This window comes from Anas platyrhynchos, chromosome 2, assembly GCF_047663525.1.
Source record: "Anas platyrhynchos isolate ZD024472 breed Pekin duck chromosome 2, IASCAAS_PekinDuck_T2T, whole genome shotgun sequence".
NCBI lineage: Eukaryota > Metazoa > Chordata > Aves > Anseriformes > Anatidae > Anas > Anas platyrhynchos.
Genome location: NC_092588.1, coordinates 18,574,235 through 18,598,976, shown reverse-complemented (window position 1 = coordinate 18,598,976; position 24,742 = coordinate 18,574,235). Strand labels below are relative to the sequence as shown.

Genomic DNA, 24,742 nt, shown 5'->3' with positions numbered 1-24,742 from the left:
TCGTCTTCTCCAAAACCAGCCCAGGGAGCATGAAACAAACTAGTAGCTAATAAGCTTAAAGCAAACAAAAGCAGGTGCCTCCTCCTGCAGCGTGTGTTTAAATTGTAAAGATTTGTGCCACCTGAACTGTTTGTTGAAAGCGTCTACAGATTAAAAAATAAGGCAAATTTATTTACAGACAGTAATGGCATCTGATTCAGGATGTCCCATGCTAACATTTGCTGAGACCAGGGGAGCACTGCTTTACATTTGTCCTGTCCTGTATTTTTCCATAGCATCAGCCTTGGACATTGCAAGAAACAAGACACCGGGCGGGGTGGGCCTTCAATCTAGCTCAGTATGGCTTTGTATTGAGCTTGTGGGACATCAGGATTGGTGACATCTGGGGCTGACCCATGGATTTTGGTGCCTTGATGAGGAGGCCTCGGTGAGCTGCTCACTCCATTCGCCTGGCGGGCCTGCATGGAAGCCGTGTTAACAGTGGTCAGGGCAAGCAGTTTTTCAGAGTTTCTCGCTGTTTCTGTGAGACACAGCACCTCTGCTAAACACAGGGGAACACACGGCCCTGGGGAGCACACAGCCAAATGGCGGAGGGGAAGAAAAAAAAAAACACCAAAACCACAAGAGGCCAAGCGCCAGCTTTTTATTTACTCTCTGCCCAGAACGGCTCTTTGGGGGATCGCCCTACAGCCTCCTCCCGACCCTTGGTGCTAGGCTCGGGCAGGCAGCAACCCCCCAGCGCCGTCCCTCAGGTGGGGTCCCGCTGGCGGCCGCCCCCTCGCCCCGCCCGGCCTCGCCCCGCCGCGGGCGGCCGCCGCCATCGCCGCCAATGAGGGCCGGGGCCGTCACGGCGCCGCGTCACGGGGCGGCCGCCAAGATGGCGAAGGTCTCGGAGATGTACGACGTGACCTGGGAAGGTACCGCCGCGGACCGGGAGCCGGGGGCGGGCGGCTCGGGAGGCCGGGGCGGCTCTGGCAGGGGGCCTGGCGGCTGGAGGAGGATCTCGGCAGCCCGCGGGGGGCCGGCTTGGAGCACGGCAGCACCCGGGGGGGAGCCGCGAGGGGCCGGGGTGTCCCCGCGGGACGTGCTGGCCCCGGTGGCCGGGGACGCCTGAGGGGGTCGCGGGTCCCCCCTGTGCTTGAAGGACTCCCCGCTCCCCTGGGGGCAGCGCTGCTGCTCCCCCGTTGTGCTCCTGTGAGAAAATAAACAGCAACTGAACCGGGTCAGCAGTTGGTGTCAGCTCGCTTTTTTTGTTTTTTTTGAGCTCTAACCAAGTTTAATTACTCGCTCAGGTCTGTGTTTAAGCTCTGCTGGCCCAGGGCGCTGCAGATCCCAGCAGGATACCGGCCGGGCTGTTGGTGGTGCCACCAGAGGCACAGGTCGCTGGATCCAGGCCCTGCTGGCTGCTGCCACCATCTCGTCCCAAGATACGTTCCTCACCACTCACGTTATTCAGAAATTATATAAACACCAGCTAAACTTTATGTCCCTACCACATTTTAAGCTATGCTTCATGGCCATTATCAGTTTGGTAAGAGCAGTTCAGGAAAAATTAATTTTCTTCCTGGTAGTCAAGCTACACATGGGCTTCTGACGGTGCTTTGTCCAGAGCCCCTCCACAAGGAGCTGCAGCTCTGAACCACTGCAGCATCAGCTCAGGTTGTTCTTGCAAGGTTCTTGGTGGATGTGGCCACTGTTGGCCAGAAGGTGATTTTTTTTTTTTTCTCATTTGCTCTGCCCTTGTATGTGCATGTGGAAAGCCTGGGGTTCAGTTTGAAAGAAAAGGCTTCTCTGTTTCTTCCACTGTCCCAAACGCGTCGGGATAAAGTATGTCAATACCTGATCAATTTGCTGTTGTACCTGTGGTCGACCCTTTTTCTTTTAGTCAAAACCTCAAAAGCGATAAATTAGTTTAGGTCAAGGTTTAGGATAAAAAAGCAAGTATCTTCCAATCTAAGAAAACCACTATTGGCTTGAATGCCTGAAAATTATCTCATATTTTGCTAGATCTTGAAGACAAACATCAAGGTTTTGAAAAGCCTGCTTCACAGATTTTTATAGCTCTGATATCCATTTGATCATAATGATTTTTTATAGCAGTAGTTACTGTGGTTTACCTTAAATTGTGAGTGGCTCATCTCATAAGCAGCACATGTTCAAATGCAAGTCCCTATAGCACTGGACCCCATTAGTCTCCCATCAGGAACAAGTTAATCCTTCTATACAGTTTTGTCCATAAAGGAATAACCTTTAGCTAGATAGTCCAATGAGTTGCAAATATTGTATGGTAGAGAAATTAACGTGTTGTTAGGGAGAAGCAGTGTGATCTTTGTTGTTGTTGTTGATGTTTGTTTATTGTTTATGAAAAAATAATTGAGCAATTGGGGGAAAAAGTTAACAACAATGCTCAGCATAGATTGTTGGTTGGTTTGGTTTTGTAGAGTGGGGAAAGAGGAGGAACACTGCATGGGATATATTTTAGCAGATGTCAGTAGCCAGCACCTTTTTCTAAAAGACTACAAAGCAAAACAGAACGGAATTTGAAATGTTTAGTTTTCAGGTCAAATTGCATTAATCTCAGAAAATATTTTGTCTGGTATAGAAAAGGAATGCTTAAGGATGAAAAAGAGGGCTTCCTTTCCAGTGTGCATGGTGGTTTGTTTGTAGCTAACTTTCTCTTTGATGCTCACTTGCATTACCTTGATGTCCTTAGGCTAGTTAGCACTTTGGAAAAAGATGGCTTGCCAATGCTTTTATGTGTCTTGTGAGAAGGTAATAACAGTTGTGAAGCTCAACTGAAATAGAGACTCGTGGGGAGGCCGCTGCATGGGAAGGAAAGTTGTGTGGAGTATTACTAGCTTTATTGTTAGGCTTTCCCAAAAGTTGCTCTGAAAACAGCTCGTGAAAATAACTTTTTCCGTTTTTCCTTTGCCTGAATATAAACTGTTTCAAATATAAAATCAGATGTTTATATTTTTTCCCCTCATTTCTGAAGTGTCAGTGATTGGGAAGAGAAGTAGGATGTTTTGCGGACCAGTAATGTGCACTGGCTGTACACATGTTCTCTGTAATTAGCCTTGCCTTGTTTTGGCTGAGAGTATTGCAGAGGCAACGTGGCTTTAATGTAAAAGTCACAGAATGGTTGAGGTAGTCAGGGACCTCTGAAGATCATCTAGTCCAACTCCCCTGCCGAGACGGATCACCTAGAGCACACTGCGCAGGATGGCCTCCAGGCGGGTTTTGGATATCTCCAGAGAAGGAGACTCCAAGTCGGGTGTAGGATGCTCAAGTCATTTGAGCATCTTGACCTTGAAGACCTGTGTTGGTACAAGGGTCTAACTCTGTTTCAGAAGCACATGTTTGAAAAATTGTGGTGTTTTTTTCCTCTTTCTTACTTGATTTTGCATCTCTTAACAAGCGAACAGATTCTTGCAACAGGCAGCACAAAGACTCTTCTCAGAGAAGGCTTTTCTCTCTACTCCCTATGTTTTTCAGCGGATCCCCAGTACAAAGAGGCTTTTAATTCATGGGATGATCCAGTAGCATTGTGACTTAGTCCCTAAGAAAGAACCTGAACAGAACGGTTGATTTTGCAACCAGGTTTATAGTTGATATTTATCTGAAAAGCGTCCTTCATGTCTTAAGTCCTTTCTAAACAGGGTGGTTTTTAATTACATGTTGCTCAAAGATGAAACAGGGATTAAGGGGTTAGGGAAGAAGAATGAATGTGAGGTATATACTGAGGACTTGAAACCTGTGGTCCAACTAAACAATCAAAGTATGAATCCTTATAGAAAGAGTACTTAGTATCTGGTTGCTCTGGCCAAATTAACTGACACCTTAACAGAAAGAAAAATAAAATATGGATTATTTCCTTTGGCCTCCCGTGGACTGCATGCACGTTTTTAGGGAACATCAGATTTCATGGCAAGTGTGCGTGTTTCTTTGAACTTAAAATGTTTTGGGACGTATAGGCAGAGAACCTAAACCAGGTTCATTAGTTGCTCAAGACCATCCTGCATACACAACTGAGGAGTAATGTAATTAAAACTAGACATTTCTTAATCCCAGGGTGCTATTGTCCAACCTTATATTACATAACCTTTGTACATTCGCCTCTAAGACTTCAGTTATTAGTGGCTGACTCTTTTGATAGCTTTCATAGTAAAAAATTGACAACACTGTAAAAAGCCCCGGTAAGTTTTATTACAGTTTTTAGCATTTTCTTCTACCTTTTATTTAGAATTCAGTGCTTCTAAAACTAATGAGCTTTTTGATGGATTCACATGAATGAGAACATCGAGTTTTACTTTGTTTTTTTCAGTCGTCATCTGACACGCTGTACTCTGTTTTTTTCCACTGCGGTAAATTCAGTAACTGGTTGATGAATGGTAGATGTACGTTCTATTAGTACATAATTTAGACACTGTTCCATTTGGAATTGGACTGCAATGGAGGCATTGATAATTTCCCAGTACATGTGTAGTTAGGAATCAGATGGCTTATTTGCTTTTATGCGTGTGGCTTGTAAAGTTTTGTGACTGTTCATGTTCTCTCACATTCTTGCTGTCTAACTTTGAATTTCCAGGGACCATCGTGTGTCTAGAGCCATTTAACTTTGCTCATGCGTATGAAATGTAACCCTGTGGTGGTTTTGGTCAAGTTTCAAAACGCAAAATGTAGCACAATAACAGTGTTATGAGTGATCCGAGATGACTTCAGGTGGAGGGAAGAAAAGTCAGTGCTGAATTTTTAGCTGTCAGTTACATTAACTGTGTTTTTTGAAGTGCAAGAAAAGCTGACAGTGTTTAGATCTGTCGTTGTGTTTGTTTTTCCAGCTGTTGTAAAGTTAAATAAAATACTGGCAGTGGTTTTCATGGCACCTTTGTAGGAGTAAAACCACTACTTAATAGTAAAAACTGTTTTCCTTGAGTACCACCAAAATGTGTTCTTTTGTATGGGACACGTGCATGTATAGAAGTGTAAGTATGTGCACAAAGTCATTCTTAGCAATTTTCTAATCCACAGGATGCATAAAACCTAGGCTGGGTGATGCTGGGTGCATGACCTTGAGTATGCCCGCAGACTCGGAGATCCAGTTCCTAGTTAATGTACTCTTGGAACTGGAAGCAAACAAAAATCCTAAAGCTAAAGGAAACTGCCTTTATCTTATCTAGATGAGCAATGAGAGTTTTCACCTCTGAGCACTTCCCTGCCGTAGAAACACTTTGTTTCCACGTCTGTCTGTCTTGCAGCTCCCATTGGTATGAGCGTGCAGATTCTTTGGAATAGAATTTTATAACATTTTTCCTACACTGATAAAAACGAGCAATGAGTGAGTTCTCATTGTTTTTCTAATACTTTCTCTCTTCAAGTGAAAGTGTATTCATATGGAGCAGAAATGCAATTTTGGTTATGGTGTGTAAATATAAGTGTAATACTACTTGGAAGAAAACTCCTGAAGCTTGTGTTTCCTAACACTGGGTAACGTCCATTAAATTGTATTATTTTTTGGGTAACCAGGTGTCAGTTTTGAGTGTGTGCTGTTTTTTGTTTTGTTTTGTTTTAATGGCATATTAACTAAATAGCCTGCAAACTTAGAAGTTGAAATAATTATTTATATGACAGCATAAGCAAGGTTCGAGGTACAATTCCAGAGGTCTACCTGTTCTCTAGTAGTTTTCTTCTATTGATGGAAGTCACATTTTCAGATCTATTGCTTTCTAAATCATTCTTCGTATGCATATTTTCAAGAAATAAATTTCAAATTCCATTACTAACTGGAAATCGCAATATTTTAGTCTGATTTCTTTTCCTCTTTACCCTCAGATATGCGTGATAAAATGAGGAAATGGAGGGAAGAAAACTACCGAAACAGTGAACAGATAGTGGATGTTGGAGAAGAGTTAATTAATGAATATGCCTCTAAGCTTGGAGATGACAGTAAGGAAACATTTTTTACAGCATTCATTGCTTTTAGATTTTATGCATTTGTCTAATTTTGTTTTTCTCTTTTCAGACTCTGTGTTATACCTCTGTGTTGCCTTTGTGTATCTGCTGGTGTTGCTAAAATATATATTAACTTTTTATTATATCAGGCTGCCAAAATCCCAGATTTGGTTTCCCAAATATGGGGTGCAGTGAAAACAGATGGAAAAATTACCTGCTAGAACACTTAGGTTGCTGTACTATGAGTTAGACCATTATGTGAAGTTGTTAGTCTTTCATGTAGCTGTCATTTGACTGATTTTCTGTTCTTCAACAGCACAGCAAACGTCTAAAAGGATAATTTTATAATAGAGAAAGCTGTTCCTTAATCAAATCATACATGCTGCAGAAATTAATATTAAGGCCATTTTTATTATATCATTATATTTGCGATATTACAGATGAAGATTAGCTCTACATCTCCACTATCCATGCAGTTATTATTTTTACATTATTTTAACTGCCTTATACTAACTTCATAGACAGGAGGAGACAGAAACTTGGCATGTGATGTTTCGTACTGCAAAAGAATTGTTTGGAAACATGTCACAACTGTATAATAGCACTCTGTACTGTAAGCATAATAGAAAACAAAGTATAACAAAGTGTCACACAGGCAGGTTTTTATTTTAATGCTCATTCTTTTTTCTTCATTTTCTCTTCTTTAAAGTTTAGATAATTTTATATAGACTTCATTTTAATACATTTTTATTTTAGTTCTTGATTTTTTCTTAATTGCTGTTGTGTAGAACCTAGTGGATTTTGCAGCCACAATAATGCAATGTATTTACTAATATAAGCTATAGTATTCTAATAACTTTGTTGAGCTTTAGTAAGTTAACTTTAAATTTGAATAGCTAACTGCATCCAGTGTTTCAGAATTCACACAGTTACATTAATGAAGCAAAATGTTTTCCTGAAGTATCAGGTGAGGCATTTTTTGGTGCTGGCTTTGTGGTTCTACAAGTAGACCTTGATGTCAGTACTTTACTCTGGTTCTGCCTTGCAGAGCCTCTGGGCAGTAATTCTGTTGTGAAGCTCACTCACTTCTCAGAAACTTAGTCACCAGTGTTATACTTTTTCAGGTATAAACGTGTGGATAATCTACCCAAAGAATCAATCATGTATTCATGTGTTACATGTATCATGTAAAAGACTTCATAGCAGTGAAGCATGAAGTGCGTTTGGAGGTTCGGTACCTGAAGACAATGTTCTGTGCTTGTCTTACACTGTAACTGATGAATGCACTTGCTGGTAGGCTGCAGGATAGGGTTAATACAGTGACCTGCAAAAGAATTGTTATCATGTCCCTCTACTATAGAAAAAAAAAAACACTTTGATTTTACTTTCTCATTACAATGTTGTTAATAATCTATGAGAATTGTAGTTTATTGAGCCATTATTGAAGATCTTGGTATTCCTCTAAGATCGTGGCATTCCTCTCAGATCTTAACAGTATCCTTCTGAAACACTGTCCTAAGTAACACAAGCAAAGTCAGAACTTGTCATTCCTTTCTTGTTAGTGTCAAATACAACCTTTTCATGATGTACGTATCTTATTGCTTCATAAACCTGACATTCAGAATTCGTTAGATTAAGTAGCTGCATTTTCTAAGTTTCTTAGCAAATGGATAAAACTATTTAAAATTTATGTACGTAATTGGGTTCCCTTTTTTTAAAAGTACTGTCAGAATGGCAACTTTGTGCAGTTTAAAAAACAAAACAGCAGCAGCAATGAGACCTATAGCTCACATAGAATTCTTTATTGGATAGCTATGAAAGGTGAATGAGTTGTATATGATGGATGTCTTGTTGCTTAATGTATTTTCAAAAAAAAAAACAACTGGATATCACAGTGTTTAATTCCAGAATGTGTACAGAAGGCAAAATAGTGAATGCAGTGGGATAGATTTATTTGGATATCCGTGTAACTTGGGTCCCCAGGCAGAAAGCATCCAATATAATTGGAAAAAAAAAATGAGGATTTTATCATTACTGTAGTTTTAAAAATAAAAATAGCTAACTGAATTTTGAGCCTAAAGGGTGAGGGTATAATTATCCACTTCGTAATTTTCATGAAAACTAGGGATTCACTTGGACACTCAGTAGACCAAATTTATAGAATCAGATTTCAAAGTAGAAGAGTAAGACCCTTGGCTTTGTGTTATTTTTTTTTAAGCTTAAGTAAGAAAGTTTTAATACAAGTTAGAAAAACACATACCTACCACTGAAATGGTTATTTCAGGCTCTTGCTACAAATGTTCTTTTGTGAAATACCTGACATTTACATGTATTAGGGATAGAACATCAAAGTAGAGGTTTGTTCTAGTGAGGAGAGCTGTTCATAAGCTGTAAAATTGATTTTTATTTTATTTCTTTAACTTAACACACAATTTAAATGCTGTATGTATGTTATCTGTATTTTGTATGTATGTATTTTTACGTTCATGAAAAGGTTATGTAATATGGTAAAAAGAGAATATATGCCCTACAGATTATTCCAACGGGGAAGAAAGGTTACAGACAACTTAATGCAGTCAGTATTTGCAGCATTACATGTTTCCTTCTGCCATAGCATGTTTCCTTCTGCCATAGCATGAGTTTCTGTCACTTGTGTAGCTGTATTGTTAAGTTCTGTACATTCAAGAACGCGGTAGACCTAGAACAGAATTACTATAATCTGTCATTGATTTAGAGACATTGTTCAACTCCAAAAGAAGATGACGGTATTTATAGGACTTCTGGCAGTGAAACAGTTAAGGAAAATTTGTTTTCATTCTAGCCCAAATGGCTGTTCTCCAGGTCTGATCAGAGAGCATGTCCTAATGGGGATCTGTTTAAAAGATTGCAGCTATAATGTTAGGAATAGCAGAGGATTAGAGCATTTTGCCTTTCAAGATGTCAAAAGGTACTTTATGTTACTGAAAGCAATAAAACTGCTTTAATGTGTTTTTAATTAATTCCAGCAGTTTCTTTAAATGTCCCTGTTTCAGTAGTGATCCACAGGAGTAGTAGGGGAAAGATGAACAGACAGAATTCATTAACCTTGTTTACACTGTAGGTGTTTCCCATAATCTTAAAAAACAAAAACAAATAGCAAAACACAACAACAATTATCTAAATTTCATGTCTCTTTTATGTCCAGTTTGGATAATATATGAACAGGTGATGATTGCTGCCCTGGACTGCAGTCGAGATGATTTGGCAATGGTAAGTTTTCATGTTGACTTTTCTCTCAAACCTTTGGTTTTCTTCCTGGGTATTTCTTCCAGATAGCTTTTTGGACAGTTATAGGATATTCTGAAGTTCATAGCTTAGACTTATAGAATATCAAGAAAAAGACTGCTGGGAAGAAACCACCTCCACCCACCTTCTCTCATGTGTGACTTTTGTTTAGACAGATCGTGTCTCTTCCAACAGCCCTGAAAATATTTACAGCTATTCTGGTATGGGCTAAATGTCAAGAATAATACTGAAGTTGCCATATTGCACAGAGTGTGTTTGTTTATTAAAAACCTCTCCGATTATATTGTTTCTTGAATGTTTTGAGGTAAAATGCCCTGTCACACACATCATATTATATGTCGTGCTGGCTATTCTTGCTGACAAAGTCACTGCCTTATTGGAGCAATCCCAGCAGATGGCCACCAAGATGAATAAGGAGCTGGACTTCATAATGTATACAGAAAAGCCGAGAGATGTATATTAAAGTCCTTAGAAGGTGAAGAGGAGATCTTATTGTGATCTTCAAATCTCTGCATATATAATATTTAGTGGGAAGTTATAAAGAAAGTAGAGACAGACTTGTAGAGGTGTATCAGCAGACAGCTGTGATAGACATATGCAGCAACAGAGGAAATTCCGATTTCCAGCATTAGGAAAAACCTTGTAACAATGAGGATGGTGAACACTTCAGGACACGTGGCACGGAGAAGCAGTATTTTTTCCTTCTTTGGAGATGCTCAGAAACATTGTGATGTGGCCTGAACCACCTTCTGTCTCTGTTATGAGTGGGGATTTAGCACAGGTGACCTCCAAAGGCCCTTTCTAATTCAAATTATAAAGTGGTTTTAATATAAATATTGGTAATGGGTATTTGGTTTTAATATTTTTGTATGCAAATTTATTTGAATTATACAAGTAGCAATTCAGATAAAATGAGCTTGTTTAGAAATCTTAACTAATGAAATTTGATGCCACCACCACCCCTAAAAAAACCAAATACCATGACTTTAGCCGCTCCTCTAAAGGCAGGAACTGAAAAAGGCAAAAAACTGCTTTGCAGTTGAATTTTTATAATATTTTCACACGTCCTTCACAAACAACTGAAAAAAAAATCATGGGCATGTCTTGTGCCTTGAAAGCCAACGACCTTGAGCTCATTCAAGTAAAAAGAAAGATCCTTTCAAAAGTTCAGGTCCTTCATGGGAATTTCTCTTCTAGTGCCTTATTCTCCCTCAGACAGCAAGACACCACATAAAGTCTTTGAGCTTCATGTGGTGTCATTTGGGTGAAATTTAATGGCCTGTGATATACAAGGGGTCAGACTAAAGGATGTAACTGGGAGAAGGGCAATTTGAAAGTAGGCAGAACTAGACAAGTTTATCTCATCTTTCATATGTGTATGGTAAAATGGAGTACACTGGAAAACACAGCACAACTCACTGAACTTGTTGTGAACCCACTGAACTTCCCTTTCTTTTGTGTCCCAAAAGAAAACATTTGTAGTATATAACTGTCTGTTTAAACAAAAACAAACAGACTTACTGTTTAAATAAATGTATTTCTGTGTTCTGATTTATATCTAAAACAGTTTTGGTCTTTATTTCCAGGGTCTTTTTAGGAAGACTTTCATGAAATTGTTGAGGCAGACAGTGTTGAAAGATCGGTTTTGAAACACTGTTTGTTTTTACTCACCCTGGAAGGGATTTTGAATTTCAGTTTCTGTGCCCTCTAAGGTATATTGCTCAAGATCATGGAGTGCAGCATTTTATATGCAGCTCAGAAAGGAGGTTAAAAGCTTAGAGGGAAACTGAGATACTTCTTTTCTTTGATTGATTTATAATAAGTAGTTAATTATAATTATAATAAGTAGTTAATTCAATCAAGCCAACATCATATGTGGCTTTCTGCTACAGCTGTAGCCCCACCGTAGACAAGCAGCTTTGAAACTTCTGTTTTTTAGAAAAGCTTTGGACAGCTGTGATGCATTTTGCTTAGGGGAATGGGTCTCATCTGCTCCAAATGAGGAGGCTGAGATGGATTGCACAAAATCATTTATCTGGCCTTTGTTTTGTTTTGTTTTCTTTTTATTATTGTTGTCTTCTTTGTCATGCATGTGATGACAATGTATAATGCATGCAGCTACTGCAATTACCTGCTTCTTTTTCAAGCATGTGCTTTAGGGAAACTACTTACTGCTGGCAGACACCTGCACTAGCCATGTTTTACATGCTGAAGTTCAAGTTTATATTTCTTTACTTTTGAAATTTATTCGGATAGAGGGCTTTTTTGTTTTGCTTTCAAAAGTATTGCAGCAAGTTTTTTGAGATTGTCTCACAGCTTTTCATGTCACATTATTGCTTCTGATGTCTTTCTTAATCTACACGAGTTTATTTTGGCCTTGTGGCTGCTGTATTTAGTTGGATAGTGATCCTGTTGTCAGTTCTAATATGAACAGTTCTAATTTCACAGTACTCCTGCGCTCCACTGCTACCTCATCAGCGTTTCTTACGCTGTTGATGTCTTTCTTCTAGATGCTAGTTTATCTGCTGATTGTGGGGCACAATCTGCTAATTTTTACCAATTTGCTTGACTGTCTGTGTTTTTTCCTTTAACCAGTGGATGTGATGATGGAACAGATTATGTGGATAGGCCTTAGCCAGAACCTTAGATCTCAGGAACAGGTTGATAAGCTCAGTTGCATAAATTAAATGCTTTGAAAAGAAGGTTTGTGTGTAAGCTTTTTATGTAATTCAAACCACTGGTCTTTTGAAGAGCTTGGGGTCTATTCTGTCTTTTACCAAAGAGTAATGAGTCACCTACAAACTTTGCACTGCTATCTAGCCACATTTCTATTATGGTTATAGTCAGTTTGCTCTGGGGAAGTTGTGACTCAGTCCCTCTACCAAACATCCTTTTTTTTTTTTTTTTTTTTTTTTTTTTTCTCCCCTAATCAAGAAGAGTCTGCTTGTGATTAATTTTATCTAGCCCAGGTGTCTCATTGATTTCAGGAGTTAGAAGTTGGCTAGGACTTAGAAGTCTGCCAGTGGGCTCAGTCCAACCCAGTGACAAACATTTTCTTTGGATTTCAAAGTTTTATTTAAAAAATAAACACAGAGCATAGTATTAGCATAGTTTGTTCCGTTATGAGGTATTCTTTTATTAAAGAATCATCACATGAGCTCTTACCATTTATCTTTTTTCTTTTTCAATTTCTTGTGGTATTATGAAGCAACTAAGTAGACTGCAGTGTTTAATAGTATCAGAACAGTTTTAGAAGATGAGTTTAATTTTCTGGGCAAATAACTATTTCCATGGAGTCTTGATGATTTAACAAACTATATGGAAAATATTTTTTAGAATTAGCCTTCTTACAGACAAAGTTTCGTTTACTGAACTTCTCTTTATCAATAATTTTTATTACATATTTCAAAAATTGGTATTTGCTTTTAATCATTGCAGGCTGCTGAATTCATCAGTCAAGGACTTTTTTCCTTTCCTGCTTCAGTATAGATAACTATGTTCACAATAGTATTTTTGATTTTTCTTTGTACAGTTTTGTCTTCAGGAACTAAGGAGGCAGTTTCCTGGGAGCCACAGAGTTAAGCGATTAACTGGAATGAGATTTGAAGCTATGGAAAGGTAAAACCTAGATTAAAAAAATATAATTTCTGTATGGAAAGGTGCATGCTATTTCTTAAAAAGGAATTCAGGCATCGTAAGCACATGGCAAAGCAATAATGACCATTTTCTTTAAAGAAAATAATGGTGTGCATGATCATATTATGTTTAGACATTTTTATTGCATTTTTGCCTGTACTATACAATGTTACATTTTTGCAATCTTTCATCAGATTTCATAGATTAAAAAGATCTATTACTTGACAGTTTAAGCTATTATACACTTAAACACTAGGCATTTTTTTGGCAAGGCCTGTGAGGTATACATTTCATCTTACGGGTTTGGAGCAGCATGTGAAAATGAGTGACAGCTCTTTCATTTATTTATTTATTTATTTATTTATTTATTTTTGCTTTGTTGTACTCCTAATTACTGCAAAATAGAGGTTTTGTTGTTTATTTGTTTTGAGTGTGAATAAATCCTGTAGAATTTAATAAGAATTAAATCTATAGACTTAATTAGAATTAGAAGCAATTAAAAAAAACCTCCACCAAACCTGGAATAGAATGGCAGAAACTTAGAGTGACCTTTTTGAAATATCCTATATAATGGTTATAACATGCAAAATTTAATAGGAATTACTAAAATAATGAACAGCTAAGAAGTTAGTTTTCTGAGATGAATGACCTCAAGGCTTGAGGTTGACCACTTTTGTCTGCCTTTCGCCTTTGATTATTTCCTTAATACCAACATGTTGTTCTCAGGCACTTGTTTTGGGTTTTGCAGAGTGCAGCTATAAGTATGCACAGGAGTTTTAACTTCCTGTGCCTTTGAACTCCAGCAAATCTATTCCATGTCACATTCTGCATACAGAATTAATGAGATTTTGAGCTTTTGGCCCATCTTGGTAAGAGAGAATTGGAATTTAAAAGTAAACTCCTAAATGCTTTATTATAGTTTATTTATTTAGCAGATGTTACTTGCAAAATGAACTTTGAAAATGCAATTTGATAGGAGCCACTAGTGAAGGTCCATTGCTTGGAACAAAAAGAGAGGATAACTGGGCTCTGCTGCCGTAGGAACAGTCATAGTGCAACTAAATGTTCCACATTTCATACTCCACATCTTCCTGAAGAATGTCCATTAAAACTTAGCTTTCTTTCTGCCTACAAGGGGAATGGCTAGACCAGATGATCTTGGAGATCTTTACAAACTTATGTTTGAAACATTCTGTTTCTATGAATACAGTGAGAGATTGGCAGCACATTTCTCCCCATTCCCAAAACCTCTCAAAAAGTGCAAAAGATCATAATTCTGTTCAGGCTTATGTGACTATGTTGAAGATGTTACTGTGTGGGAGTACATCTTTGTAAGAGATGGTAACTACAAAACATCGACTGTTGTTTCAGCTGTGAAGTGGGATTGAGCTGCAGTTTTCCAAAAATGCCTGTAAAAATTCTTGACAGAATGTTGCTGTCAGTTTAGATCCTTGAGACTGGACTATCAGGGCAAAGGTATTAAGAGAAGTCAAGGTTTCATCTCCATGGGTTTTCTTTAGAACTCAGAGGAGAAAGAGGGGCTTTAGTTCTAGGTTGTCTTGTACAGGAACCCATTTTTAGGTATTCTGAGCTGTGCCTGGGACTGCAAGGGAAGCCTAGGGAGGCCTAGACAGCAGTGACCTTGCGCTGTATAGGAGGAGTGCACTTAATTCTGAGTGACTCCAGGTGTTGTTAAGGTCTTGCCTTCCTCAGCAGAAAGAAGAGAAAGTGAGGAATGTCCTTCTAGCCATTGATCAAGAGAATACCGTTCTGTACGGGGCTAGCTAAACAAGCAAATTAAAGCTTAGATTTTTAAAATCATAACAGAAAAGACTTGTATGAAGTTTTAAATTATAATAATGAGATGAGAAGTCATTATTTTGGATGGCCTTTGAAGTTTTGGGGTTTCTACTTCTTACAAAAGGACAGGTAATAGTTGTGATGCAGTGATTGGACCTATTGGGTACAGAAGAAGAGAACAGACAAGAGAGTAAGACAGCTTTGGTGTAGAGCCTATAAGCTGTTGGTGAAACAGTATTCCATGAATGAATTGCCATTTATTTTGTTTTTAACTCGGTGATATAAAATAATGCAGTTCATATTCAGCACTCACTTAAGAGAAATTCTGCATGATTATAGTTTGCATAAAGATAGGATAGTCAGAAAGTCAAAGAGTTCTGTTCTGTCTTAACAGAAATAAATGTGAATGATTTCTTTGAACAGGTATGATGATGCTATACAGTTATATGATCGAATTTTACAAGAAGATTCAACTAATACAGTAAGTTCAAAAGATTTGAATTGCAGTGGTTTGTTTGATAACATTTTGATGGTCTCACTGTGGAGATTAGTTTGCCTGTATTTGTTTCCCTTAGTTTCCTAGTGTAATAACCTGGTATGTTATGTTTGTTAGAACAAATGAGATTCTCTTCAAGAAGAGAAGGTATGATTTAATCTTTTCTTTAACACTGAATTTTGAAGACATAGGATTATAACTGTTAACCTTTCCAGAAAGCTTAATAGGACTTATATTAGGCCTTTCAGCTTTTCCATTTTCTCTGAATATTTAGTATTTAAAGAATCAATATAGTCTACCATGTGTCCTCTGTCTTCCTAAAGCTTAATCTTACTTGAAGATTAAGTATGAATGCACTCAGGTAGTGCTTGAATACTAGAGTTACTTTGATTTATTATTTGGAATGCCTCATTAGCTTTTGAAACAAAATGCCATAAAGCTGGCCAGGTGTATAAAGCAAAATCTGAGACAAACTATTTTTTTTTTTTTAAGGATTTTTTCAGTATTGGTTGTGTAAGCCACCTTGAGTTATTACATGCCAAAATGAAAGGCTAACTTGTAGCTGTGTGTATTTAAACGACTTTTTTTTTTGTTTGTTTGTTTTTGTTTTTCCCAGCAAGGATAAAATTAGAAATATGAAGAAAATACAGAGTTTCGTAATTTTTATGTCACATGGTGCAATGTCAGTTAACAACTATTACTATTCATTGTCCATTTGAGGTATATGTTTGTCTGTGTTACATGGTTTTGAGGAACTGGACCTATGTTTGATAGACTTCTATGTAAATATAATCATATAATGCTTTGTCAGTCTCATCTAAACCTTCACTGGTGCTTTTTGCACCTCAGCCTGTCTGCACTTGGTTTACTTGATGTGGTCATCCAGATGGGCATTGCTCCTTTGAAGAAATCATTAAGACATGGCAATTTGTGGGAATCTAGGCTAGAATGTGCTCTCACATGGAGCACTGATGCAGGGCAGAAAGCTGAAACAATCATTCTCCATGCTTGTAAGTGAAGGGAGGGAAGAAGCTTTGGAAAAGATTGTATAATCATTTAAGTTGCTACTTCATGGAACTCGAATATAAGGCACTTAAAACACTGTGAGAACAAGGAGTGTTGTGGTCTTACACCCAATACTCTAGTGTTGATATATAAAATACTTCCCTGACATATCTGAGTTCTCCTTTCAGATGACTTTTGAGGGAGGATTTTGGAACAAATGTTTTATCTGATATTATATGCCTGTAATTTCCAGGCTAGCTTATGGCAGGTTTATAAACGCTTGTATTTTTGCTTTCCCTTTAGAGAGTTCTGCAAATGTTTGATAAATCCAGATGACTGGTGCAGGTTTTAGGGAATATGTATTTTGGCAAGGTGCTGGTCACTACCTCTGCTCTTAGAGGAGATGGCAGATATCCTAAATGCAGCTAGCTAAAATGATGTCTGACAGGCTGTTCTGGGTTGTGTGAAAGGGTCATTCATCTCCTCGGGTTCCTGTAAATCGCTGGAGTTCTGGATCAGGGTAAAGTTTTCAAAGTCGATGAAAGTACCTTAAAGCTGCTGACTTCTTAATTTTAAAAGTGATTTAGGTAGGGGCTTACACTGTTGAAAACTATAACTATCTTTGCAATGTCTGTCTTCCTTGAAAGAATATAAAGCTATTTATTGAGGAAAAATTAAAAAGGTTACCTTTAGCTATTTCTGATTGCAACCTCATTGAAATGTTATCTATGAGGAGTAAAATTTGGAAGTGACTTACTGAACTGAGAAGATTGTCAGGGATAGTAATGGGTAAATGTTTTGACCTTCATCATATAAATGATTACGTTCAAAACAAGTGCTTTTTTCCTCCATGCTTTGTCTTAGGAAAGAAACAATGAAGCCTGAGTTATTTTTACTTCTCTAGAATCCATATCAGGAAGGGGAATTTCCTCAAGCAACTCCATCACAACAGATGATGATTTTCCATTAAATGTTCTTGCTCAGGCTGCAACCAGACCTCATTGCTTGTGCCCTTATTGACTAGGGTTGCCCTCAAAGATTAATTGAAACCCGAAAAGATTTACCCCACTTCTTCCCCTCTTTTGCAACGGAGGGCTCTGTCTGGGCAGCAGGAGGGAGATGTGATTTATGAAACCACGGCAGTTTTATTTTCAAGTTTATGTTGTTTGTTCTCTTCAATGCCTGGGGGTCACACTTTCCATCAGGATGTCTCTGAAGTGCCCCAATGGCCCCACCAGGACGGTGCTTTGTGCCTGAGAGCGCAGGTACCAAGCATGAGCCAGGCAAGCTGGTGCTCTATACAGACAGCCACCGCAGGAGCTTGCAGCGACACAAGGACTGAGCTGCAAGGAAGGGAGCGTGCTCCTCTGACAGCAGCAGTCCCACCAGATGGTGGGACAAAAAGAAATTCAGTCTAAGCACTGTAGAGCCCTGTCAGAGTGTTTTGTGGTCAAAGAAGGAACAAATTGCTGAAAGAGGGAGCAAACTGGTTTCCAGACCCACTCCTGCAGACTCTGGTCTCAGATTAGGACACTTAATCTCCTTTGAAATTCTCTTGGTGCCAGCACCTGAAGAAGCGGAGGCTGGTGCACTCACTCCTTCTGCAAAAGGCAGAGCCCCCCGACGTTTCCCCAAGAAGGACAGAAAAAAGCAGCCAATGAGGTTGTGAATCAGAAGCTTTATTTGATCAAGGTTTTAGAGACGTGGGGTGGGGTGGCACAGAGGTGTGCAGAGGTCTCTTCGTCCACAGCTGCGGGGCCCGTTGGTATGCTTGTAGGACCATGGCCGGGTAGGGACGGGATCCTTGTGTGCTTCCTGCTCCTTTGGTGGCCGTGGTTGTAGAACGCTGCCCCAGCCTTCAGGTCAGTGGCCGTGGAGGGAGAGGATGGTGGCAGACGTTGGTGTGCTCGGAGCTCTGTGATGGGGAGAGAAAGGAAAATGATCAAAAAGAGCAGCCCCAGCCTGTTGCCAGGGTCAGCCCCTGTGTCCCTGGGAGAGGCTCTGTGAGTCTGACAGCAAGGCCGTCCATCCCGGGTCTCCCTCATGGCCAGGAGTCAGCCGTGTTGGGCCAGGCCCATCACCTTCCCGCAGGCAGTGAGGCTGTGGTGGGGAAAGGGCTGGGGCAATCTTATCTGTCCTGGAGAGCGGGGCAAGTTCTCCGTTGGAGTGCTGGAAGAGAGAGTCCAGGGGTGTGCCATGGCTTCATTCCCTCACTGTCAGTGTGTCCAGCTGTAACAGAGGAGGTGACAAACAGAGCAGCCACCCCCTGCCAGCACTGGAAGCCATCCCTTCCCCCCTGTGCGAGGCTCTCCCAGCCTCACAACAGTGCCGTTCATCTGATGTCTCTGTGACAGCCAGGAGATGACGATCATAGCCCAACCACGTCATCGTCTGGCATGCTGTGAGACTGTGGTGGGGTGTGGGTTGGGGGTCGTTTATCTGTCCTGTAGAGCGTTGGCAGCTCTCCCTTCCAGCTGAGTTCTCTAGCTGTGTTTCTGGCTGAAAGAGAAGCACCAAAGGGAGCAGCATCCCCTGTGACCACGGGCAGCCCCTGCCTCTATGCCCAAAAGTCTCTAGCGTCTCACCGAGGCTGGCCGTGTCCCGTCATCCTGATGGAGTGATCACTGCCGTCCTGGCCCGAGCGTGTCACTGTCCTGCTTACTATGAGACTGTGGTGGGTTTGGGTTGGGGCAATCTTACCTGTCTGGAGAATGTTGACACATTTCCAGCTGACATCTCAAAGGGAGAGGCCAGGAGTCTGCCGTGGTCTGGTCCCATCACCGTCTGTGTCTGGCTTTAATAAAAGAAGGAACAGAGCAGCATCCCCCTGTGTACACGGGCTGCCCCTGCCTCTGTGCCCGAGGGTCTCAAGCATCTCACCACATCCTTCTGTCTCCCATCATCCTGGTGGAGCCGTCACTCCCGTCCTGGCCCAATTCTGTCACCTTCCTGCTTTCTGTTAGAGCCTGGCGGGTGTGGGTTGAGGCGATCTTACCTGTCCTGGAGTGTGTTGACAGCTCTTCCTTCCAGCTGAGTGGTTGAGGGCAGTGAGGCCAGGTTGTGCCGTGGTCTGGTCCCATTGCTGTGTGTGTTTCCAGCTCTAAGAGAGAAAGCCAAAGGGCAGCAGCCTTCCCCTGTGGCCAGGAGCAGCCCCTGTCTCCCATCCTAAGGCTCTCCCAGCCTCACAACAGTACCGTCCATCCAGTTTCTCCCTGTGGGCCAAGAATTATCCATGTTTTACCAACTCCACAGGCCTTGTGATCATGGTGGGGAATAGGTTGGGGTAGCTTATCTGTCCTGTAGAGCGTTGATACATTTTCCAGCTGAGGTCTCAAGGGGAGAGAGGCCAGGAGTGTGCCGTGGTCTGGTCCCATCGCTGTGTGTTTCTGGCTTTAAGAAGAGAAGGAACAAACAGAGCAGCACACCCCCCTGTGACCACTGGCAGCGCCTGCCTCTGTGCCCGAAGGTTTTGAGCGTCTCACCACGTCCGTCTGTCTCCTGTCATCCTGATGGAGCGGTCACTGCTGTCCCCGCCTGGTCGTGTCACCTTCCTACTTGGTGTTAGAGCCTGGTGGGTGTGGGTTGGGGCAATCTTACCTGTCCTGTAGAGTGTTGACAGCTCTTCCTTCCAGCTGAGTTCTCAATGGGAAAGCAGTCAGGACTGTGCCGTGGTCTGGTCCAAATGCTGTGTAATTCTGGCTGAAGGAGGAGAAGCACCAAAGGGAGCAGCATCCCCTGTGACCACAGGCAGCACCTGCCTCTGTGCACAAGGGTCTCTAGCGACTCACCGAGGCTGGCCGTGTCCTGTCCTCCTGATGGAGCCATCACTCCCATCCTGGCCTGATTCTGTCACCTTGCTGTGGACTGTGGTGGGGCGCGGGTTGGGGCGATCTTACCTGTCCTGTAGGGCGTGAAGAAATGCCCGGCACAGTGCTGGAAAGGAGCGGCCAGGAGCGTGCCATGGTTTAGTTCAGCTCAGTGTGCTGTAGGGCACTGAGAGCCATTTGAGGTGAGGGCCTGAAGAGAGAGGAAAGAGAAGCTGAATTCCTCTGGTTGAGTTTGTGCCTGGAGCGGAGGCTGCAGCAGGAGGAGCAGGCAGCCGAGCAGCCTCCCCGTCAGCATGGGCAGCCATTACCGGCCTGCCCAACTGCCGCTGGGGACAACATTCCGCACCAAGGCCGTCCCCAACACTTTGTGACATATGGGGCACCCCCTGCCTGCTGTGGCATGGGCGGGGCATTAATTCCTGGGCAGCAGGCTGTGGGAGCATGCTGGGGTCTGTCTGGGGCTGTGCTGCCTGCCCTGAAGAGCTCTGAGAGCTCCCTGCTGAGGGAAAGAGGCCAGGAGCATGCCACCAAATGGAGCAGCATCTGCCTGAGACCACAGGCTGCCCCTGCTTCTGTGCCCGAGGGTCTCCAACGAATCACAGAGGCTGTCCATGTTCCAGCATCCTGATCCAGTAGTCACTCCCGTCCTACCCCGATCATGTCACCGTCCTGCTTGCTAATAGAACCTGGTGGGTGTGGGTTGGGCCTATATTACCTGTCCTGGAGAGCGTTGGCAGCTCTTCCTCCAAAATGACTAGTCGAGGGCAGAGAGGCCAGCATTCTGCCTTTTCTGGCTGAAAGAGAGAAAGCACCAAACTAAGCAGCAAACCCCTGTGACTATGGGCAGCCCCTGCCTCTCTGCTCAAGAGTAGCTAGCGACTCACCGAGGCTGTCCGTGTCCCGTCGTCCTCATGGACCGGTCACTGCCCTCCTGGTCCGAGCGTGTCACCATCCTGCTTGCTGTTACAGCCTGCTGGGCGTAGGTTGGGGACATCTTACCTGTCCTGGAGAGCGTTGGCAGCTCTTGTTCCACCTGATTTCTCAAGGGGAGAGTAGCCAGGAGCATGCCATGGTCCGCTCTCATCGCTAGGTATGTTTCTGTCTGAAAGACGAAAAGCACCAAATGGAGCAACATCCTCCTGAGACCAAAGTCTGCCCCTAATTCTGAGCCCGACGGTCTCCAACGACTCACCGAGGCTGTCCGTGTTCCAACATCCTGATCCAGTAGTCACTCCCGTCCTGGCCCGATCATGTCACCGTCCTGCATGCTAATATAACCTGGTGGCTGTGGGTTGGGCCAATCTTACCTGTCCTGGAGAGCGTTGGCAGCTATTCCTTCCAGCTGACTGGTCGAGGGCAGAGAGTCAAGGATTGTGCCATTTCTGGCTGAAACAGGAAAAGCACGAAATGGAGCAGCAACCCCCTGTGACCATGGGCAGCCCCTGCCTCTCTGCTCAAGAATATCTAGTGACTCACCGAGGCTGTCCGTGTCCCATCATCCTCATGGAGCGGTCACTGCCGTCCTGGCCCAATTATGTCACTGTCGTGCTTGCTAATAAAATCTGCTGGGTGTGGGTTGGGGCGATCTTACCTGTCCTGAAGAGCGCTGGATGTTCTTTCCAGATGACTTCTCAAAGGGAGAGTCACCAGGATTGTGCCATCGTCTGCTTCCCATCGCTGTGTGTGTCTTGGTTTAATAACAGACAGAACAAACGGAGAAGCATCCCCGTGTGACCAGCCGCTGACCCTGCCTCTATGCCCAACGGACTTGAGCGTCTCACCACGTCAATCCGTCTCCCGTCATCCTGATTGAGCGGTCACTCCCATCCTGGCTCAAGCATGTCACTGTCCTGCTTGCTAGGAGACCATGGTGTGGTGTGGGTTGGGGCGAAATTACCTGGCCTGGAGATCGTTGACACCTTTTCCAGCTGACTTCTCAAGGTGAGAGAGTCCAGGAGTGTGTCATGACTTCATTCCATCACTACCAGTGTTTCCAGCTGTAATAGAGTAGGCGACAAACCGAGCAGCCACCCCCTCTCAGCACTGGAAGCCATTCCTTTCTCCTTGCACGAGGCTCTCCCAGCCTGACACCAAGGCTGTCCATCTTTCATCTTCCTGATGTCCAGGAGATGCTCGTTGCACATTAAATGTGTCACGTCCCCGCTTAGCTTGGTGACACCGTGGTGGGGAATGGCTTGGGGCTGTCTTATCTGTCCTGGAGAGCGTTGGCATCTTTTCTGACTGAGTTCTCAAAGCAAGAGAGGCCAGGAGTGTGCCATGGTCCAGTCTCATCACTAGGTATGTTTCTGTCTGAAAGAGGAAAAGCAGCAAACGGAGCAGCATCCCCCTGTGACCATGGGCAGCCCCTACTTGCGTTGCTCAAGTCTCTCTTGCGACTCACCGAGGCTGTCCGTGTCCCGTCATCCCGATGTAGCTGTCACTCCTGTCCTGCCCAGATCATGTCACCTTCCTGCTTGCTGTGGACCATGGCGAGTGTGGTTTGGGGCAATCTTACCTGTTTTGTAGTGTGTGGACCATTGTCCAGCACAGTGCTGAAAAGGATTGACTAGGAGTGTGCACTCGTTCAGCTTAGTCAGTGTCCTGCAGGGCGCTGAGAGCCATTTGAGGTGAGGGCCTGAAGAGAGAGGAAAGAGAAGCTGAATTCCTCTGGTTGAGTTTGTGCCTGGAGCAGAGGCTGGAGCAGGAGGAGCAGGCAGCCGAGCAGCCTCCCCGTCAGCACGGGCAGCCATTACTGGTCTGCCCAACCGACGCTGGGGACAACATTCCGCACCAAGGCCGTCCCCAACGCTTTGTGACATGGGGCACCCCCTGCCTGCTGTGGCATGGGCGGGGCATTAATTCCTGGGCAGCAGGCTGTGGGAGCATGCTGGGGTCCATCTGGGGCTGTGCTGCCTGCCCTGAAGAGCTCTGAGAGCTCCCTGCTGGGGGGCTCAGGAGCGTGCCCCAGTTTGGTCCCATCGCTGCCTGTGTGTGTGGCTGGGAGAGGAGCCCCTAAACTGCCCCCATGTCTGTGCAGGGTGACACGTCTGTTCCTGCCCACTGTGGAAGCACGAAAGAAGAACTAAATGAATAATAAACACTGAAAAGCCCAAAGCCATGGGTTGTGATTCTGGGGAGGGGAATCAAGCAGTTGTAGCAGCAATTGCAAGAACTCTCAGCAAAGGGGATTAAAATGAGCTTTTTTCAGCTAAAGAGTAAAGTTGAGGAAAGACTAGGGAGAGTTCTTTAAAGGAAACGTTTTGCATAGTTTGGGAAAATACCACTGAAGAGTCTGTCTACTTACATGATTTGAGGCGAGATCAAATCGTCTTAAAATTGTGCAGTTAGTTCCATTGATTTCATAGCAGGATGTTATTTTTTCCTGGTTGTGAATCTTCAGTTCATTGCTGCTTTTTCTGTCTTTTTTTTTTTATTTTTCTAGTCCCTCTCCTTGAGCAGAAACCAGGAGAGCACCTCTGTGAATACCTCTAGCTGTGCACGGCTGAATTTCAGTGTGTGGGGCGTTTCTGGATGTGCCTCCTACAAGAGTCGGGCGCGTGACTGTGCAAAAGTAGCGCCGTCCCCTGGGCTTTTGTTTTTAATCAGTCCCAGTTTGTTTCTGGCAGTCGGGTTTGTAAGCAGGAGGGAGCCAAGCTGACTAGGAAGAAGTTGGCCTAAAGTGGGCTGTGATGGCCAGCAATGGCAAGGCTGGTACATGTGAGAAATGTGCAGGAAAGCTATGAGAGGCACTTAATCTCGCAGGTGAAAGCATGGTTCTCTTTGATTTCCAGCAGTGGGGCAGCCCCCACAGCAGCTCCACCTTGGGTCCAGCCCTCAGGTGTTATCCAAAGGCCTGGCTTTTGGGCCTGAGGTGTTTGTAGCAGCCTATGCTCTTCCCGGACAGTGGCAACACTTTCATTTGGCTTTTAAAAAAAGGGGGCAGCTTCTGAGTATGGGGAAGGTTTGGCACGTATCTTTTTCCTGTAAAAATTTCAAAGGGAATTCTCTGGTTTAGAAAGTAGGAAGTTGACTCTCTTGATTGAAGAGTGACAACTAATAGCATTGTTGGTGTGCTGTTCATCACAGAACTGAGCGATGTTAAGATGTAAGCTGCCTCTAACAGGTTGCTGGCTGGTCTCGGCTCCAGGTCACTGAGAGTGGAGCACATACTCAAGTATTTTCAGAGAAGGTAGCGTTCCTGATCCCCCGTCCAGTATCGTCTTCTTGCATCCCCCCAGGGGTAAACTGCACCTGCTGCTTCCCTAAAGTGTCTGTACACCAATGCACAGAGCATGGGAAATAAACAGGATGAGCTTGAGATCTGTTTTTGGTTGCAGGGCCACGATCTCGTTGTGATCATTGAGACACGGTGGGACAGCTCGCATGACTGGAATGCACACCAGAAGGCTGTGCTGCCATTCAGCGAGACCTGGACTGGCTGGAGAGATGGGCAGGAAGAAACTAAATGAGATTTAATAAGAGCAAGTGTAGAGTCCTGCACCTGGGAAGGAACAACCCGAAGTATCAGTACAGGCTGGGGGATGACCTGCTGGAGAGGAGATCTGAGGAGAAGGACCTGGGGGTCCTGGTGGACGACAGGTTGACCATGAGCCAGCAGTGTGCCCTTGTGGCCAAGAGGGCTAACGGGATCAATGGCGTGCATTAAAAGGAGCGTGGCCAGCAGGTCAAGGGAGGTGATCCTCCCCCTTCTACTCTGCCCTGGTCAGGCCTCACCTGGAGTACT

The 24,742-nt window shown here is 43.2% G+C and overlaps 1 protein-coding gene and 1 long non-coding RNA gene across 2 annotated transcripts in view; one reads left to right on the top strand and one right to left on the bottom strand.

The window, feature by feature from the left end:
- Positions 1-758: 758 nt before the first annotated feature.
- The window catches only part of EMC2 (ER membrane protein complex subunit 2), a 49,316-nt gene continuing 25,332 nt past the window's right edge, over positions 759-24,742 (top strand). The window contains exons 1-5 of the mRNA XM_038174924.2: positions 759-917; positions 5,830-5,943; positions 9,134-9,198; positions 12,767-12,852; positions 15,094-15,151. Coding sequence (XP_038030852.1) covers positions 830-917; positions 5,830-5,943; positions 9,134-9,198; positions 12,767-12,852; positions 15,094-15,151 — 411 coding nt within the window. The 5' untranslated portion in view covers positions 759-829. The remainder of the gene's footprint in view (positions 918-5,829; positions 5,944-9,133; positions 9,199-12,766; positions 12,853-15,093; positions 15,152-24,742) is intronic.
- On the bottom strand, positions 19,049-21,021 carry LOC140001823 (uncharacterized). The gene is made up of 3 exons (XR_011807374.1): positions 20,883-21,021; positions 20,714-20,792; positions 19,049-20,188 (listed from the first exon to the last, which is right to left on the bottom strand). It is a non-coding gene; the product is annotated as an uncharacterized lncRNA (long non-coding RNA).